Source organism: Podarcis liolepis (genome assembly GCF_965112155.1).
Source record: "Podarcis liolepis genome assembly, chromosome: 3".
Lineage (NCBI taxonomy): Eukaryota > Metazoa > Chordata > Lepidosauria > Squamata > Lacertidae > Podarcis > Podarcis liolepis.
This window is the reverse complement of record NC_139557.1, coordinates 77,423,277-77,440,839: the sequence shown is the minus strand read 5'-3', so window position 1 is coordinate 77,440,839 and position 17,563 is coordinate 77,423,277. Positions and strand designations below refer to the sequence as shown.

The 17,563-nt window shown below is 45.5% G+C and overlaps 2 protein-coding genes across 5 annotated transcripts in view; one reads left to right on the top strand and one right to left on the bottom strand.

Moving 5' to 3' along the window:
• MAP3K21 (mitogen-activated protein kinase kinase kinase 21) overlaps positions 1-8,346 on the bottom strand; it is a 37,948-nt gene extending 29,602 nt beyond the window's left edge. For all 4 annotated transcript variants that reach the window (XR_014524486.1, XR_014524487.1, XM_083496808.1 and 1 more), the window contains exon 1: positions 5,300-8,346. Coding sequence is in view for 2 of the 4 variants with exons in the window: in XM_083496808.1 (XP_083352934.1) it covers positions 5,300-6,107 (808 nt within the window). In the remaining 2 variants the exon portion in view is untranslated. The remainder of the gene's footprint in view (positions 1-5,299) is intronic.
• Positions 8,347-11,555: 3,209 nt separating this feature from the next.
• Positions 11,556-17,563, top strand: part of PCNX2 (pecanex 2) — a 123,161-nt gene continuing 117,153 nt past the window's right edge. Inside the window, exons 1-5 of the mRNA XM_083496724.1 lie at positions 11,556-12,438; positions 13,604-13,803; positions 14,111-14,228; positions 15,461-15,497; positions 15,783-17,075. Of these exons, the coding sequence (XP_083352850.1) occupies positions 12,286-12,438; positions 13,604-13,803; positions 14,111-14,228; positions 15,461-15,497; positions 15,783-17,075 (1,801 nt within the window). The 5' untranslated portion in view covers positions 11,556-12,285. The remainder of the gene's footprint in view (positions 12,439-13,603; positions 13,804-14,110; positions 14,229-15,460; positions 15,498-15,782; positions 17,076-17,563) is intronic.

Genomic DNA, 17,563 nt, shown 5'->3' with positions numbered 1-17,563 from the left:
ATGACATTTGGATGATCATCTTCATCAATTGATAGACTCCTACCTTCAGGGGCACTGTCTCCCTCCCCCACATTAGTCTGTTTAAAGCCCTCCTGATGAGGTTTCTGAGATTTTTGGCAAAAACATTCCTCCCAACCGTTGTGAGGTGCAGCCCATCGCTTGCCAGAAGTCCATCTTCAAGAAACTGCAGTCCGTGATGTAAGAATCCAAACCGTTCCTGTTTACACCATCTGCGAAGCCAGCTGTTCACTTCCACCATTTTTCCCTCTCTCCCTGGGCCACGTCGTTCAACTGGGAGGACAGATGAGATGACAATTTGTGCATTTAATTGCTTCAATTTCCTGCCCAGAGCCTCGTAGTCTCTTTTGATCTTCTGGAGGCTATTGCTTGCAGTGTCATTGGTTCCCACATGAACCAAGAGGAAGGGGTATTTGTCAGTGGGTTTTATGATTCCTTGCAGTCGTTCAGTTACATCTTGGATCTTAGCCCCGGGGAGACAGCACACTTCCTGAGACATCTTGTCAGACCCACAGATCACTGCTTCTGTTCCCCTCAGTAGGGAATCCCCTATCACCACTACACGCCTCCTCTTAGGTTTGGTCGGGGTTCTTCCGTGAGCTGTCCGTTCCAAGGTCGCCTGCACATTCCCTGAGGACTGACTTTGCTGCTCGTCTTCATATACCTGATCGACTGTAATGAGGGAGAGATCCTCAAATGGAGTCTGCTCTTCGTCTTCCATGCTAGGGGAGAGGACCTCAAAGTGATTGCGTATTTCTAAACAATAAGAGCAAACCCTGGGCCTCCTACTTCTTTGAGTCACGTTTCTCCATATATCTGACTCCTGTGTTGGTGAACTAGCCTCCTTCTCAGGGGAGTCCCCTGTCTCCTCCTTGGTGGAGACGGTGTGCTCTGTTGCTTCCAAGAAGAGCTCCAGCTCTCTAATTCTTTGGAGTGTAGCTACACGTTCCTCCAGTTGCTGGACTTTGTCTTCTAAGAGGGCAATCAACATGCAATTGCTGCAGGTAAAGCTGCCTGCAACCTTTGGCAAGATGTCAAACATTGCGCAGGAACCGCAGGCGACTGCAGCTGTTCCCTCCCCCTCCATCTTGAGAACGTGTCGTTGGGGGTGGCTACAGCGGTCCTCCATCATAAAAAGCGTGAAGACAGGACAAATAACTCCCCCCCCAAAAGACCTAGGACTCCCCCAACAAACGTTTCAGACTAGCTCCCCTAAATCTAAAAGATGGATCAAACTGCGCGCGTCGCTAGCAGCTAATCAGCCACAAAGAAACACACACACACACACACACACACACACACACACGAAAACCCTTTTTGCTCCTTCTTCAGCTGCTGCCCTGCAAGCTCTGATAAGCTCCTCCCACAGCTAATCACATGCCTCACAGAAACCCTGCCCCCTCTGACCTTTGCACAGGGAGAGCAGCTAATCAGCTACAAAGAAACACACACACAAGAAAACCCTTTTTGCTCCTTCTTCAGCTGCTGCCCTGCAAGCTCTGATAAGCTCCTCCCACAGCTAATCACCTGCCTCAACAGAAACCCTGCCCCCTCTGACCTTTGCACAGGGAGAGCAGCTAATCAGCCACAAAGAAACACACACACACAAGAAAACCCTTTTTGCTCCTTCTTCAGCTGCTGCCCTACCTTCAGAAGGTGAAGGTACCCATTTCTCCAGATGTCAATTCTCTTCAGTTTGGTGTTTGTGTTTTACCATTGGAGCTTGCTGGCTGGATGTACTCCAAGGATGATATCCAAATTTGCCTCCAACATCTGCAAATGGGATATATGCTTATTCTCCACCCTGCAGCTCCCACCCCCCTCAGATATGCTCCAAGTCTGGAGGATTATTTGGAGGAATCCATGACTGTTTAAAACTACAAGATACTGAAATGTATGGCATGGATCGGGCCACTGTTTCAAAATCCATATAAGGGCAATATATGTATCAGGCCAAAGAGTATGTCAGAAAATTGTATTCAACCTTTCAGGTTCCCCAAAACTTCTCATCAGGCTGAACCAAGTGAGGCAGACAGGAGAGAGAGGGAGAGAATTTTTTAAAAGTTAGCTGGTGAAAAGCTATGAGTCTGCATCCTGTAATCTTCCTAAGATGGAACATGGGAGGAGGTAGCAGACATGCAAATAAGGCTCCGTAGGTGCCATGCGGGTTTCAGGTTGCATTCGGCAAGGCCTTTGGGAAGGGAGAAACTCATGATGGCCAATTCCCCATTTCTAGAAGTATAAAAACCAGCACTTCTCCTACCCTGAAGGGAACTAGCCAGATTTTGTTTACAGCTCTAAAGAATTTAATTGCATCACAACCAAGCTGCCTTGCATGTAGCAAGGCTATTCTACCCCATTTGTGTGTGGATCATGTTATTATTGCTGAAAAGCAATTGTGAGACCATTGTGCTAAGGCTAGAATGCAATTGGGATATATACCGTATTTTTCACTCCACAAGATGCACCTGACCATAAGACGCACCTAGTTTTTAGAGGAGGAAAGGGGGAAAGCCCCATTTTTTGAGGATCAACTCAAAATTGTTGAGTTTACTTTGCAAAGGGAAAAAATCCTGTTTTTATGGGGTTCAACTCACAGTTCTGCAGCTTCTTTAGGAAAGGAAGGGGAGCTGTTTCCAGACAGATAATCTAATCATCCAGTCACATGTCGCTGGGAAAACAAACAGCCTCCATCTGCAGAACATTCAACAATGGAGGCCGGGGCAAGGGGGCGGGGCCAGAAAGGGGGCCAGCGATCAACCACACATTCGCTCCATAAGACGCACAGACACTTCCCCTTACTTTTTAGGAGGAAAAAAGTGTGTCTTAATATGGTATCTGGTTATTCTGAAGAAAGCCCAGATGGAAGGGTGTTTATGACTCAGGGGTTAAGCGTGTAGCTTGGGAGCAACCCTGCACTCTAGAGATAACTACAGAATGTAGCACATCAGCATCTGCACTATCTAATCCAACCCTAAGCATGTTTATCCAGAACTTAAGTCCCACTAGGATCTATAGGACATACTTCATGGTAATATATTTAAAACTGCAACTTTGGGGCATTTTCATTTCTTCCCCAGAAATAAGGCAGTATTTAAAGATAAAACCAGTTTTGCAAGAGAATAAATATCTAGATTTTTCCTTGGGTGCTTGGAGGAGTCAAATGAGGCCTTTCCACCTCTCCTGCTACCTTATTGGAACTTTCCCATAATCTCATTACGTTTGGTCATATTTCACATTTGAATGATTTTCAGCCTCATATTTATGGACCATGGCAGCGGGATGTCCATTCATGCTTAAGCTGCACACATAGAATTTGGTTTAAGAGGACTTCTTTCCATTCCATTTCTGGTAGCAATTTCCAGACTGCAGCTGGTGCACAGATCCCAAACAAGTGACAGAATACTTATATGCAGTGTGTGTACATGCATAAACATCTGCACACAAATGCAAGAAGGCACAAGCTTCTGACCTGCACACATAATGTCAAATAAGAAATAAACAACCCTTATATGCTACACAAGTGAAACAGTGGTCACATGTCACAGTAAACCATAGTTAACCATGATGTGTGGATAGTTCTCTCCCAGCATATGTGGGAAGATCAAGCCACGATGCCTGGCTTCATTTTACATCCAAATTGGGTCACCCTCCCCCTACCAGTTAATCCCTAGAATGACCCTGTGAAGTAGGTTAAGAGGCTGTGATTGGCCCATGGTCACCCAGTGAGCTTCATGACTGAGTGGGTATTTGAATCCTGATCTCCCATGTCCTAGTCTGATGCTCTAACCACTACACCACACTGACTTCCTAGAGTACTTCTATGGGGCATCTATATAAATTAACTAGGTAAATAAATATGGGGGAAATGTCACTTAGAGAAGGATCTGAAATATTTTATTTGAAGCTTGCATTTGTTTTATTCTGGATTGTTTTATTTGATGTTTTAATATGTTGTAAACCACTCTGAGATTTTTTTTCTTTAAAATACAAAGTGGTGTAGAAATGAAATTAATAACGATAAATTTATTCTATTGTGGCAACTATAACGTAGGTTTAAGGTGCCATTTGGAGATTAGCTTATATATCCAACACGGGTGGGTGCCTTAAGAAGCAGCAGCTTTATATTAAGTCAATAGGGTGGCATTGCAGAAGCTTAATGGGACTAACGTAACTACTGTAGTGTGAGTACGGGGCTGGGGGGGCCTCCTTTAATACCAATGACTAGAAAATACTGGTCCAACAAAGTAAACTGGCCATGTCGTAGCAGGAAAACATGGAAACTTTCTTCACTCATTTTGAATTTTCAAACTATTCCACCATTGCTTATTCTACGTGTTGCAACAGGATATTTTGAGAACAAGAAATTCCCCCTCTCTTTTCCACTTGAAAAGCAATGGGATCCTTCATCCTCACAATCCACATTAATAATAATAATCGGTAGCAGCAGCAGTTTATTATTTGTACCCCACCCATCTGACGTGGTACACAAGGACAGGTAAAGACAATGAAACACTTTTTTATGGCAGTTCTGCACACTTACTGCCCTTCAAATTATGACATTAAACACCTCAGGCACCTGGAAACAATAATAAGCTATTGGTGAAGTAAGATTGCTTCCTCCCAGATTTAACAAAATGGCACCAAACAACAAACAGTCCACAGATTTGAGCAGCATTACTATTTTAGATTTTCAATATTTACAAGCCAGGTAGTGTATATAAGCAATAGCCCTAGTCTAAATATAACTCCTAAAACAAACAAACAAATGCTTTTGTTGTTTTTATAATCAACAATGCTGAAACCAAAATATCAGAAGAAAAATGTCACCCAAACCCTTTTTCTTTAAGAGGCTGCTCAGGTTTTCTAAGAATGCAAACACAGCTAAAAGCTGAACAGCTTGTGCATCTACAATGGTGTTGCGACAACAGAAAAGGAACAGAACTGGATTATCTTGTAACATAGAATAATTGAAAGGCAGATTCTGAATAGGAAAAGAAAAAGTACTGATTTCAAATCCCAGTACAAATGCCTCGAGTCTAACTTTTGCTTTTGAGACTTGACTCTTTTATCCAACTTGACTCAAGAGGTTAGAGCTTCATTGTGGCATTGCCAAATCCAGGTCTTACAGAAAAAATATTTCATTGCCTTCACTTAGAACACCACATTATTTAAAAACAATGTTTCTCACAGTGCTGTTCGGGATTGCAACATTTAAAAATGGAAAGGAATTTGTAACTTGTCTCACTCAGTTTTTAAACTATTTGAACACTGTACTTACTGTTGCTTGACTTGAGGTCTCTATGAAGGATGGATACTAAGGCTTCTTCATGCAAGTAAAGCATCCCGCGAGCTATCTGCACGGCCCAGTTGACCAGTATATGAGGAGGTATCCGACGGCCCCAATGACTCCCACTGGTGGAGGGAGAGGCCCCTGACAGAGCTCTGTTGAGGGGTCCTCCCTTAGCATATTCCATGACCAGGCAGAGGTTGGGCTCCTGCAAACTTACACCATGAAGCTCAATAATGTTGGGATGTTTCAGCATGGAGAACAACTTTGCCTCCTGCCTCACACTCTCTGCCGTGGCCTTGATGTCCTCATCTGGGTCCTGCCGCGCTGCTTTCACCGCCACTTCTTGGCCCTTCCATTTTGCTTTATAAACTTTGCCAAAGCCCCCAACTCCAATGATCTCCTGCAGTTCCAGATGCTGGAAGTTAATCTCTTCTAGAGAACCCAAATGGTCTTCACCACTGACAGGATGCCCATCGCCCATAGCTTGGGCTTGGGCTTCATGCCCAGACTTTTCCAGCAGTCCCAGCGGGGGATGTTGGTAGCGTCCCGGCTGGTAGGTCACATAGTTGGCCGGGAAGATACCAAGGCGGTGGCGGATCTTGCCAGCCCACCAGCCGTCATCTCCGGAGACCGCCGCATCTTTAGAGAGAACTTCCACCACTTCCCCTCGCCGCAGGCTCAGCTCATCTTCCCCGGAGGCCTCGTAGTCATAGAGCACGGTCCAGAGCGGGCAGGAGGTACGGCCAGTGGTCAACGAGGTCCCTTCAGCCGCTCCCTCGGAGCTCACCAAGGCCATGGTCAAGGCGGGGGCCCAGATCTCATCCACTTTGGCCTCAGCATTGGGAACAGTCAGGGAAGCCTCTGGAAGAAGACCATCCCCCTCAACGCTTCAACTGGGCAGGAATGTGATGGCAGAGGAAGTGGAGCAAGCTAGAAGGGAGCAGCAGAGGCATTGGAAGAGCAAGGGCAGGAAGTTGGAGTGTGGAGGTGGGCAGAGGATGGGGGGGGGAGTCAGAGAAAGGGTCATAAGGAGGAGAAAATGAATGAAAGAACTAGGTGGGGAGTGGGAGGTTTTCACAGCCCAGGAAGCCTAAGCTAGGAGGCTGTGGGGGCTCAGCGGAAGGCGCCCAAGCAAGGGAGGAAGTGGAAAGGTCTCTGGTCCACAGACTGGGGACGGGAAGCAGAGAGGTTCGGGGACAAGGCAGGCCGGAAGAAGGGAAGAGAAAGAGCGAAAAGGCTTGACCGGAAGGGCAAAAGGCGAGCGCGCTCCGGGGTCTCCCAGGGAAGGCAGGAGGGGCCAGGTGAGGAGAAGGAAGGCAAAGGGGCGCGCGGGGCGGCGGCTGAAGCAACAGGTAAAGCGGCCCGCCTCCGGCAGCTAAGGCGGGAAACGGAGGTCCGGGGGGGGGGCGAGCGGCGTGGCCCCCTCAAAGCAGCAACGCCGAGAGAGGCGGGCGAGGGCGCGCGACACGGAGCGGCGAAAGAGCAACTCTCCCAGCCAACCTCCTTCTCCGACAGCGGCTGCTCCCGAAAAAAAAAAAAAAGAAACCTCCTGGCTGGGCCCCGATTGGCTGGCCCCAGCCACGTGACGCAGGGGCCAGGTTCTGGGCGCAGGTCGGAGAGCCAAGCCGGGCAGGTGTCTGGGGCTGCTCTTGCCCTTCGCCCGGCGCAGGAGCGGCGGGAGCGAGCGGCGCGCGCGCGCGACAGAAACCAAGCAGCCTCTTCGGGAGAGGAAGGGGCGCCAGGAGGGGCGGGCGGGCGCTGGAACCAGAGCTCGCTCTTCGCCTGAAACCCGGAAGGCTGGACCTCCAGTGGATGGGGGCTGCTGAGCAGGGGCTCCCCTCGGGTGTGCGCGCGCAGGAGACGGAGAAATGGGATGGGATGGGATGGGGGGGGGGGCGCAGCAGCAGGAAACTCCTGTAAACCTATTTCATAGACTCATAGAATTGTAGAGTTGGAAGGGACCCCGAGGGTCATCTAGTCCAACCCCCTGCAATGCAGGAATCCTTTGCTCAGCGTGGGGCTTGACCCACCCACGACACTGAGATAAAGGAGTTGCGACTAAGCTATCGTGTTCTGAGGAACGTCGGGTAGAAATGGACGCTCACTTTCACCCCCAAAGCCCCACTTTGCCTCCTGCCTCGACTGGAATCCTGTACTTCCTGCCTCTCCAGACTAGGGTGAGGCATCATAATACGTGGTAGCTTGTTTTCAACAGCCTTGCACATGACAGGGGTCAGGATCTCCTATGTTGTTCTGTACAGAGAGAGATGGGGAGGGGGTGTGTTTGTATATACTTTTAAAGCACGTTCAAAGCACATTCCTTCCCTCAAACGAATACTGGGCAATGTAGTTTATCTCCCACTAAGTTACAATCCCCAGCAATCCTGAGCAAACTACAGTGCCCAGAAAGAGAAAGAATATGCTAGAGCACTTCGTAAGCGATAGTATCCCAGGGGCATGGGCACTTTAATCGCTTTGGCCCAATTCCTGTAAGCTGCCCGTGTTTTGAGACCACTTTATACCCAGACACAATTCTAGGCAAAGCATGTTAGGCAGCACAGTCTTTGGTGGCATGAATGCCTGATCTGAAACAGAGCAAAGCTTGTTTACTAGCAAACCTAGTAAAATCGCTGCCCCATATTGAGGTTGTGCCTACACCTCTGACCCGAGTACACAGAAATCTGCCGTATATTGAGTTAGAAACAAACCCCTCTGTTGCAATAAGAACTAATCACAACAATACAAACAGAACATGTAGGCTAATAGTTCATAGAAAATATATAATAGAATAATGATGTCATTCAAATTATAGGAGTAAGCCAATCAAAGTTCTTATATACAATATAACAGAGCGAGGACTGTCAAGCCGTGTGTTCAAAACAGATGTCTAAGGACAGTCTCACAATAGTCTTTCAAAAGTATCAACAGAAGACATCTCAAAAGTTTCAAAAGTAAAGTTTCTCAATAGTTTTTCAAAAGTTTCAGCGGAAGACGTCGCAAAAACATCAAAAGGACAGTGTCTCCGGAATGATGCTACTGTTTCATACCTTGGGTTACAGACACTTCAGGTTACAGGCGCTTCAGGTTACAGACTCCGCTAACCCAGAAATAGTACCTCAGGTTAAGAACTTTGCTTCAGGATAAGAACAGAAATCGCACGGTGGCGGCAGCAGCAGGAGGCCCCATTAGCTAAAGTGGTACCTCAGGTTATGAACAGTTTCAGGTTAAGAATGAAGCTCCAGAACGAATTAAGTTCTTAACCCGAGGTACCACTGTAGTCTTCATCAGCTGGAAATAAAATACAAGGCATGCAACAGATGAATGGTAACAAAACTGAGCTACCTGCATACACATTGTAAAAAAAAAAGAATATACAAAACAGAATAAAGGTACATACCCAATATTTTTCAACAGAATATGTAAGTAAGATTCATGATAAGGATCTGTGCTCACTAGATTGTGTAGCTGCTGATACTTGCTACACAATTGCATAGGACACATGAAGTAAGCCTGGCGCTACAGCTTCCCCACTAATGAACCTGGAATGAAGATCAGGAAGTGGAACCACTGTCTATCTCATCTGATACTTTCTTTACCTCCTTTCCAACAATCCCTGTTTATAGCCTGAGAATTTTTTTGGAACTGTTGCATTCAGTGGGGCTTGTTGGCATCAGGCTGTCTTGAGAGACAATGGAGTATGCCTCTGGGGGTGAAGTCAAACTGCTGTGATAACAGCACCGAAGTGACCTCTCTGGGATGCAAGCCTGCAGGAGTTGCCAGAAGGAGGCATACAAGGGGCCATTGAATCGTCTTAGGGACTCCACTCTGGATCTGTGTATTGTTTACTCCTAGGTCACTTATTGAGGTTACATTCTTCCTTGCCCAGGCCTTCATCCATTAAACAATCTATGGCCTTTTTAAAGTAGGGGGGACTTCTATTATGATGTTTTTCTGTGGTTGTTTTATTGCTTTTTATTATTATGCTATGTAAAATAATGTTTTTATGTTGTACATCTCCCTGGGATCTTGGGATAAATTATTGATTAAATAATAATAATAATATCAGATATTTCAAATATATGTCTAGTCAGAAGTAAGTCCTATTGACTTTTTATTGCCAAGTAAGTGAGCATAAGATTGCAGCCTTAATGATGCTTCCAGGCCACTGCTGTATGTGCAAGATTTGGGGGTGCTTTGAAAAAAATATTGAATAGTAATGCCACTTTTAGGGGTGATATCTAGAAGGAACTATAGAACCATAGCATGGTTTTCAAGGAAAAAGGAAGGTGTTAGGAACCTCCAGCGAAACTTCCTTGGCTTGGCAGCGTTTATTTATTATTTGCATTTGCCAGTCACATAATAATAAAAAGATTTACTAAGCAACATACAATGGCAGTGTAAAACAAGTTTAAAAACACAACAAATATAATAAAGCCAACCCAGCAACCATTCAGCGATAAAGCCCAAGTCAGCATAAAATAAACATATATCAGCCACTGACAGCCAGTTCAATTAACCCATCAAGAGAGCAAACGCTAAAAACGAACCACTTGCCATCAGTCTGCAGAGACTAAAATAAATTATGTATTCTCTGGAGTCCAATTCATGTAGGAGGAGCATGTTGGCAGGAAATTCTGCCAGCCATAGAGAAAATGTTCAATGCTGCCAGGTACAATTATCTTTTGAGTTCATTGAGACATTATTATCTTGAGGTTTCTTGTTAAGCTGCTTAGTACAGAGGAGCCTTGTCCTGGCCTCCAGAGTAATGCTAATAGGGAGCTGGTTGAAACTGAATGGATGCTTGAGGAGGGTGAATTAAAGCCAAAGAAGCTGCAATTCTGCTTGAACAGCAGTTCTGCTTTCAAAACGAAACCGTCTAGAATTATGATGTTCCTGTCGTCATGAATTTGGGCTTATATATATTGTATGTCTAGAGCTGTGTTCAAATTGGTCCAGTAACAGCCCACTTGCAAGCAAAATGTGCAGGGCTCATTGTCCCTTAGCCCCCAAATTATCTAGTATATTTGATTCCTTCACTCCTTCAACTGTCAGGTTGCAAAAGGGAAGGAGAGAGATGCCATTCCATCTGCTGGGCTGGGCGATAAACTCCATTTGTCCCCTTCCTTGAACTGTTTTTTGTTGTTGTTTAGGATTGTAAGAGGTGGGTTTTAGCACCTCTTGAGAATTTATCCAAGGTGAATTTGACTTGGGTGCATGGTCGTTTGGTCAGAAGTGGCTGTGTGAAATTTCAGACTTGCTGTCACACACTGTAAATGGGCTGGGAGTTTACACGGGCTGCCATTCCTCCCCTCTTTTTATTTATTTACTCTGATGTAGTGAAAGACAAAACTATTCTAATTTGTGATCTCTGATAATGTAAAAAAAATTAAAATCCATCCATGTCAGCCCACACAATGGGCAGATCCTTTTTATTTCAGCAGATGAAGATAAGTTAAAGTGATGAAAAGTGATCAAATGCTCACTATTAAATAATATTTTAGATGAATTGCTTGAAAATGTCTAGGCTGAATCTTGCAAAGTCTATGGACATTGAAAGGCTGTATTTCCATAAATACTCTCATGTAATCATTGTAGTATATTATATTACACATGGTAACAGGCATTCACTACATCTGGGGAAACCAGAGGAGCAGAGGCTTGGGCAGGGGAGAGGAGAGGAGGGCATAAGTGTGTGTCTGTTGGGGTGGGCGGTGGCAAGGGGCAGAGATAGGCCATTCCAAGACCTAGGAGAGAGGTAGGATAAAAGACCATGGAGAAAGTGGGAAGGTGAAGCAGTCACATTGATGATGGGATGAAGGGAAATAATTCTTGTGAAGATGAAAAACTAACAAGGGAAAATGTCTTAACAATAAAACTGAGCATTCCCCAAAAGTCAACACAGCAGTAAAGAAAATAGTTAAATCACTTACATATTGTGAGTTATTTTGAAAGGAGTGGTAAAAGTTGTGTGTCAAAATACATAAGCGGGGGAAGCAATAAAATAGAATTTCTATCTTCCTTTCAAAACTGTTTTTGCAGGTACTGTATATAGAAAAGTTCTCCTATCGCACCCCCTAGTGGATATATTGTGAAGCACATAAAACTTTCTCTGGCTGGAACGCTCACGCCTGCTTTGCACTGCGTCCACAGTACACATTCAGCGCAACCTTGAGATGCTTCATAGTAAGCGTCACGCAGAGGCAAGCTTGCATTCTAAATAATAATTATCTTTTTATTTGGATAGATTCGTAAACGTATTTAGCAGAAAGAGGCCACCCTTCTCCTACTCCCGGGTCCCCAGATTCCATTGGACTTACAATCACCCACCATTCCCGGCCAGCAAGACCAATGATCAGGGACGGCAGCACTTGCAATTCAGCCCCATCTAAAGTTAGGGCAAAGCTACCGATCCTCATTGGGAAGAGGCGGGGAAAAGACTGCGCTAGGAATGGAGGGGTGAACGACATCGGTTGCACCCTGGAAACTAAACTGGGGAGGAACCGAAGGAGGAAAGGGCAGCGGGGCGCCCAAGAATCCTGGGAGTTGTAGTTCGCCCTCACGGAGCTCCTCTTCCCAGACCCCTTAGCAAACTACAGTTCAGGGGTCTGGAGTGAAATCTTCCCAAGCGGAGAGATGGGGAGTCCAGCCATGGAGAACCGATGAGCGGCAGGAGGGTAGGACGCAGAGGAGAAAGGCAAAGGAGAAAACGGGCAGAAAGGAGCTGCGCGCCCAGCGTGGGAATCCCTCGCGTGTCTGAGCGGCCACGTCCTGGGAAAGGCGTGGTGGGCGGAGCTTCCCATCTCAGGGACCGCTGGCATAGAGGGCGCCGCGGAGCATGATGGGAAAATCCTTCTAGCATCCGGCATGGAGGTCCTGGCGGCCGGCTCCAGGCAGCATCTCGGCGGCGGTGGCGGCCGGGACCAGCACCGACCAGGAGAGTGAGGCGGCGGCGGCGGCGGCTTCCGGGGTCGGCCATGGTGTCCCAAGCCGTGCAGCTGCTCCGGCAGGGCGTGTGGGCGGCGCTCACCGGAGGCTGGTACCACGATCCGGAGCAGAGCAAGTTCACCAACAGCTGCCACCTCTATTTGTGGCTTTTCCTGCTCCTGCTGCCGATGGCGATGCACCTGGTGAGGAGGGAGCCGGCGGGGAGGGAGAGGCCCAGAGCCCCGGGGACAACGTCCCGAGCCAGGTTCTGTGCGGGCAGGCGGTCCCGCAGCTCCCTTCCTGCGCCCGGGATGTGGGCCCGGAGAAAGCAGGGCTTCCGCTCAACCCCGGGAAGTCCCGGTGGGCAGGTGGAGGCAGCGCGGCATGGGGAAGAGAGAGAAGGATTATGGGGATTCAGAAGGTGTCCTATGAGAAAACTCTAGGGACGATCCTTCTCCCAGCTGGTGCTCTAATAAAACTATTATCATCTGCATTTTAACAATATGCCAGTAATATATTCATCTATTATGCTTCTATATTTCCCAAGGCTTATTCTCTCTTTTGATTTTGTTCTGCTATCAAGTGTGTCGGGTGTGGGAACCTTTGGGTTGTTGGACTGCAACTCTCATAATCCTGGACATCAGTTTTGCTTGCTGGGGCTGATGGGAGTTGTAGTTCAGCAATGTCTTGTTGGCCAAAACTTCCCCAGCCCTGGACTAAGTGCTGAGTGGCTCTTTGGATCCTGACCAAAGTATCTGCAATTGTTGTATCTCTTGCCAGTCTGAAGAAATTATATGTGTGTGTATATATATATATATGGCACTCTAACACCCACACATCCCTGCAAGTAAGCTGATTTAGGTAGTGGTTAAGAAAATGAGCTAAGAAGTTCCTGCTCCATGTCTCATATCAGCCACTGAATGGTCTTAGGCAAAGTAAAATCTCATCAGCCTCATTGCTCCTCCTACATCTGTAAAATGAAAATGATTAGCAATGTTACTATACCTTACAACAGGGGAATTATATGCCATAACTGCTCCAGATGCTATTGGGACTCCAAGTCCCATCAGTCCCAGCCAGAATGGCCAATGGCCAGTGATGATGGGAGTTGGAGTCCAACATCATCTGGAAGGCCACAGGTTATCCACCACTGCCTTACAGGGTTGTTGTAAAAATTACATTTCAAGCACTTAGGAAAAGCACCATGTAAATGCCAATAGTATTGTATAGTGGTTAGGAGAACATTAGCAGGGTTATCAATAATAATCAGTCTTGTTACAAATTTAAATTGTCACACTGCAAGTAAATGAAATCTACTGGCAAACCAATGGATCAGTTGCATTAACTCTTTGTTATTCTTATGTTTAGGCATTCCCTCCCAATGCCATCACAGCCTTTGTCTACTGTAGTTCTGTGACTGTGCTTTTCACGATCATCAAAGTGGTCAGTTATCGCCTGCATCTTATGTTTGACAAAGGAGAAGTGATTCAACAAAAGGTCTCATGGAAGGAAGGAAAGCAAAATAAAGAAGGTAGAAGAGACAATGCAGTTCGGCATATGAATCTCAGGCAAGTTTTCGTCCTCCCTGTGTAAGGTTACCCTTGGTGCCCTCTGAAATAATGAGGGAAACAAGCTTCTGCATGCAAATAATTTACTGTGAGCAAATAGTCTTCCTGCCTTTGTCAGAAAATTATGGATGGTGCCAAGCAGCTGTTTAGGAGAGGGAAGGGAGGTAGATTAATCCCAGCAGAATCACTGATTGACTGCCAATTTTCTGACAGGCTGATTTGCACATATATTTGGAACAGGACTGGTGATGGTCATTGTGAGAAAAAGTCATCCCTGAATTCTTTGTTCTTTATTATTTTTGAATAGCAATAACATTGGGGACAGTTGTGCATTTGAAGAGCTCAAGCGTAATGGTTCAACGCCAACCATCCACAGCAGCGTAAAAGTGCAGGCTATCCTCTCTCATCACTCTTCAGGAGTTCTGGTTAGTAAAGCTTTTTCCGCAATGTTGTTCACTTTACATATGTCACTGGGTTTCTCTGACTATCAAAAATGTACTATGGGTTTTACTGTAAAAATAGTAGCATACCATCTCCTTTGCCTAGCAAAGCAAAATGCAAGATGGGATGTCATTGTGCTCCAAGGTTTGCCATCCCTGCAAGCAGCAGCTAGTGAAGCTGGGCAGGGAAATTCAGAGTGTTGTGGTGCCAGGCCATCCATTTTGTTTTACTGCTGTACACATGACAGGGAAGGGGGAATGGTGGGGCCGGTGTATTTGGTGATACCCATATACTGTAGCTCCAATAACATCTGGTTCTGGTCATCGTTATCAATGCAAATTTGAAAAGATCCTGTTTTAATTGCTGTGTATTAATTGAATTGCATATTTTATTTGTGGATGTCTATATTTTAATGTTTTGATGGGTTTATTTTATTCCGTTATTTTAATTCTGGATGTCTCTATTAATGCTGATGTAGTAGCCTTCCAAGTGGTTTACAAATATAGAACCCTATGTTAGCATTAAGCAGTATATGAAATAATAATAATAATCATTCAGTGGCCAAAAATGCTAAAGAAGGAGAAGGAAATTTAAAGATTCAGAATTCTTTTGTTCTCTCCCCTTGTCCCAAGATGTGATCAACCCTGAGTACTGTGATAGTGAATGGGAGGAGAGGAAGGGGTCAGTTGGGGTGAGTCTAGCACCTGCTTCCCTCTTCTAGGGCTCTAACAGGTCCACTTGCTTAGTTGCAGAAGACAATAGGGAAGCTTTTTTAGTGTGCACAACTCCGTGTGAAGCAGACCCACTAGAATGTGGCAATATTAAAAAAAATGATGTGAGGTTTTACCCATTAAACCAGTGTGGGGGCATCCCTGGCTACATTTTCCTGTTCTGTACATGTAGATGACACCAATGTTGGCCTCAGAGGGAAGCTGACTCACATGGGTAGCAATTGTGTAGAGCTTTGAGACGGATTCATGATTCAGATACATTTCAAATAACAACAGCAACAATATTCTCCAATTTACACATGGCTTACCCTGAGACATCTATGAGATATTGGGTGCAATCCTTGTATTCTGTCTTTATTATTTTTGCCATTGATTTTAAGTGGGATATAGGCTATACTTACTATGATTTGCTAAAGTACTCTGTTTTAAATTATGCACATTTTAAATATAACATGGATCACATAATCCATTTGCTTCATTTTTAGGAGCTGCCAGCCCAAGAAACGATTGAAGATCTGAAAGGTACCTTATAGATAATGTTTGTTACTATTGTTAAAAGTGTTTCACCCCAAAAACTGTACACCTCAGAGTTTAGAGCGTGTTCCTAAAAATAAATGGTGGCAGTGAACTTTATATAACTTGTAGATGTTTACTATTTATACTTTGTTTAGAGAGCATGTTCATGCCCCACTGAAAGCAATAGGACTTAAAGGCTTAGTTGTGTACTGCCCCATTGATTCTAGTGGGGATTTTCTGGACTGCCTATCTTGACAGAACTTCATATGTGTTTGTGTCCCTTCTTATTAGGAGTAATGCTTCTGGAAGACCAGCCTGCCCTACCGGTTTCATCTACCTCACCCTGTGTCAAAGCAGATATTCTGTCTGCTTCTATGGCACTTATGTCAAGTTCTACCACATCAGCAATAGTGGCAAAGCCAAATGCCATGGAGACATTTATCAGCGCGGCAACCAGTGAAAAGGATGAGAAGGTGCAGCTTTCTAGTTACAGTGCAGTGGAGGATACGCCTCTTGATAAAGGTGTGGTTAAGAAATTGCCAAATCTTTCCTTGTCCCAGTATGACATTATAAAAGCTGGCATTTCCTTTGAGTCTTGGAGCACTGATAATTCAGTCATCATTTCTGAGCATCTAAGCAACCCAAAGTGTTTCCGGAGAGAAAAAGTGCTGGATGCATCTACTCAAGACATCACTACCACTAGTTGCCTGCAGTGTAATACCGTGGCAGCCAAGGGAGTGGATGGACCTCTGGAAAGTTCCTACCTTGATGACATGAAGGTTCACCTTGACGATTCGGAGAGCGAGGTAGCTGTTGCTCTCATTGACAACTCTCTCTCTGGAGATCCGCTTACACTACACGAACCGATTAAAATTGTGATCACCATGAGTAGCACCCAGAACTCAACCACCGACCTGGATGGCTCGCGCCATTTGCAAGTTTTGGGGGCTGAAATCGGATCCAGCTCAGATCCAGAGTCTGGTGTTGTCATGGCAGACCAGCACAGTAAGCAAAGCAGCGAAATGATGAGAATCCCCGTCATCACCTTTGAACTGTCTGATGACAGCGGAGGCCAGGCTTATCAAGAAGCGAGCGAAAGTTTGAGAACGCCAGACAATTTAAACGTAGATGCCTCATCCAACCAGTGTTCGGGCTATGAATCTGGCGAACAGGACAATAATGCAAAAGAGGACGGTGACAACCCAATGGATAATCACGAAGAAGTAAGCACTTGCCCGGAGAATGCCTCTGAGAACGTAGAAGTCCTGACTTTACATTCCAAAGAAGGGCAGCAGAATTTGGGCGTACCCTCTTACAAAACGGCTCACGAGAAAAGGCATGCCCGCGTGCTTAGTGTGGACAGCGGGACCGATGTTTTTTTAAGTAAGAATTCCTCGGAGACAGTCAGTGATAAAGAGAAGCTTTTGCCAACCTCTAAATCTGACCTGGAAGCTAAAGAAGGACAGATGCCAAATGAATCTAATTTCTTGGAATTCGTCTCGCTGCTGGAATCCATTAACACCTCAAAGGCAACCGCGTCTGATAGCAAACCAGAGACTGCAAAAGATAAGCGGATAACTGGAGGTATGCTGCATGCTTTCAAAATTATGAGCCATCTCTGCACTTAAGGCATTTCTGAGCACTTACATTAAGAGCAACTTGCCAGTCAAGGGATGGTAGCAGATAGCAATATATAGTCCAGAATGTAAAGTGTGGTGTTTTTTAAAGCAGAAAATGGAGTACCATATGCTGTTGTGTGCCGTACAGAAGATTCTTAAACCACATACGAATGAGTTACACACAAAAGTCCGCAGTTTGTGTAATTGATGTTTTCATTGCATGTTATGATTTGTGTTGGATATTTTACAGTTATATGTAAACTGTTTTGAGGTCCCCTGTGGTGGAAATAGATGTACAAAATCTCTGAAACACTACATGAAATAGACAGTGCAACCCTGTGCTGCTTTGTCTAGCCACAGCCAGAGAAGTGTGTTAGGTAGTACCTTGGATTAGCTCCTATACCACAGTGTCTTCTTGTACTGGAACTTGTGCTGTGATTGCTCTGAAGTCAG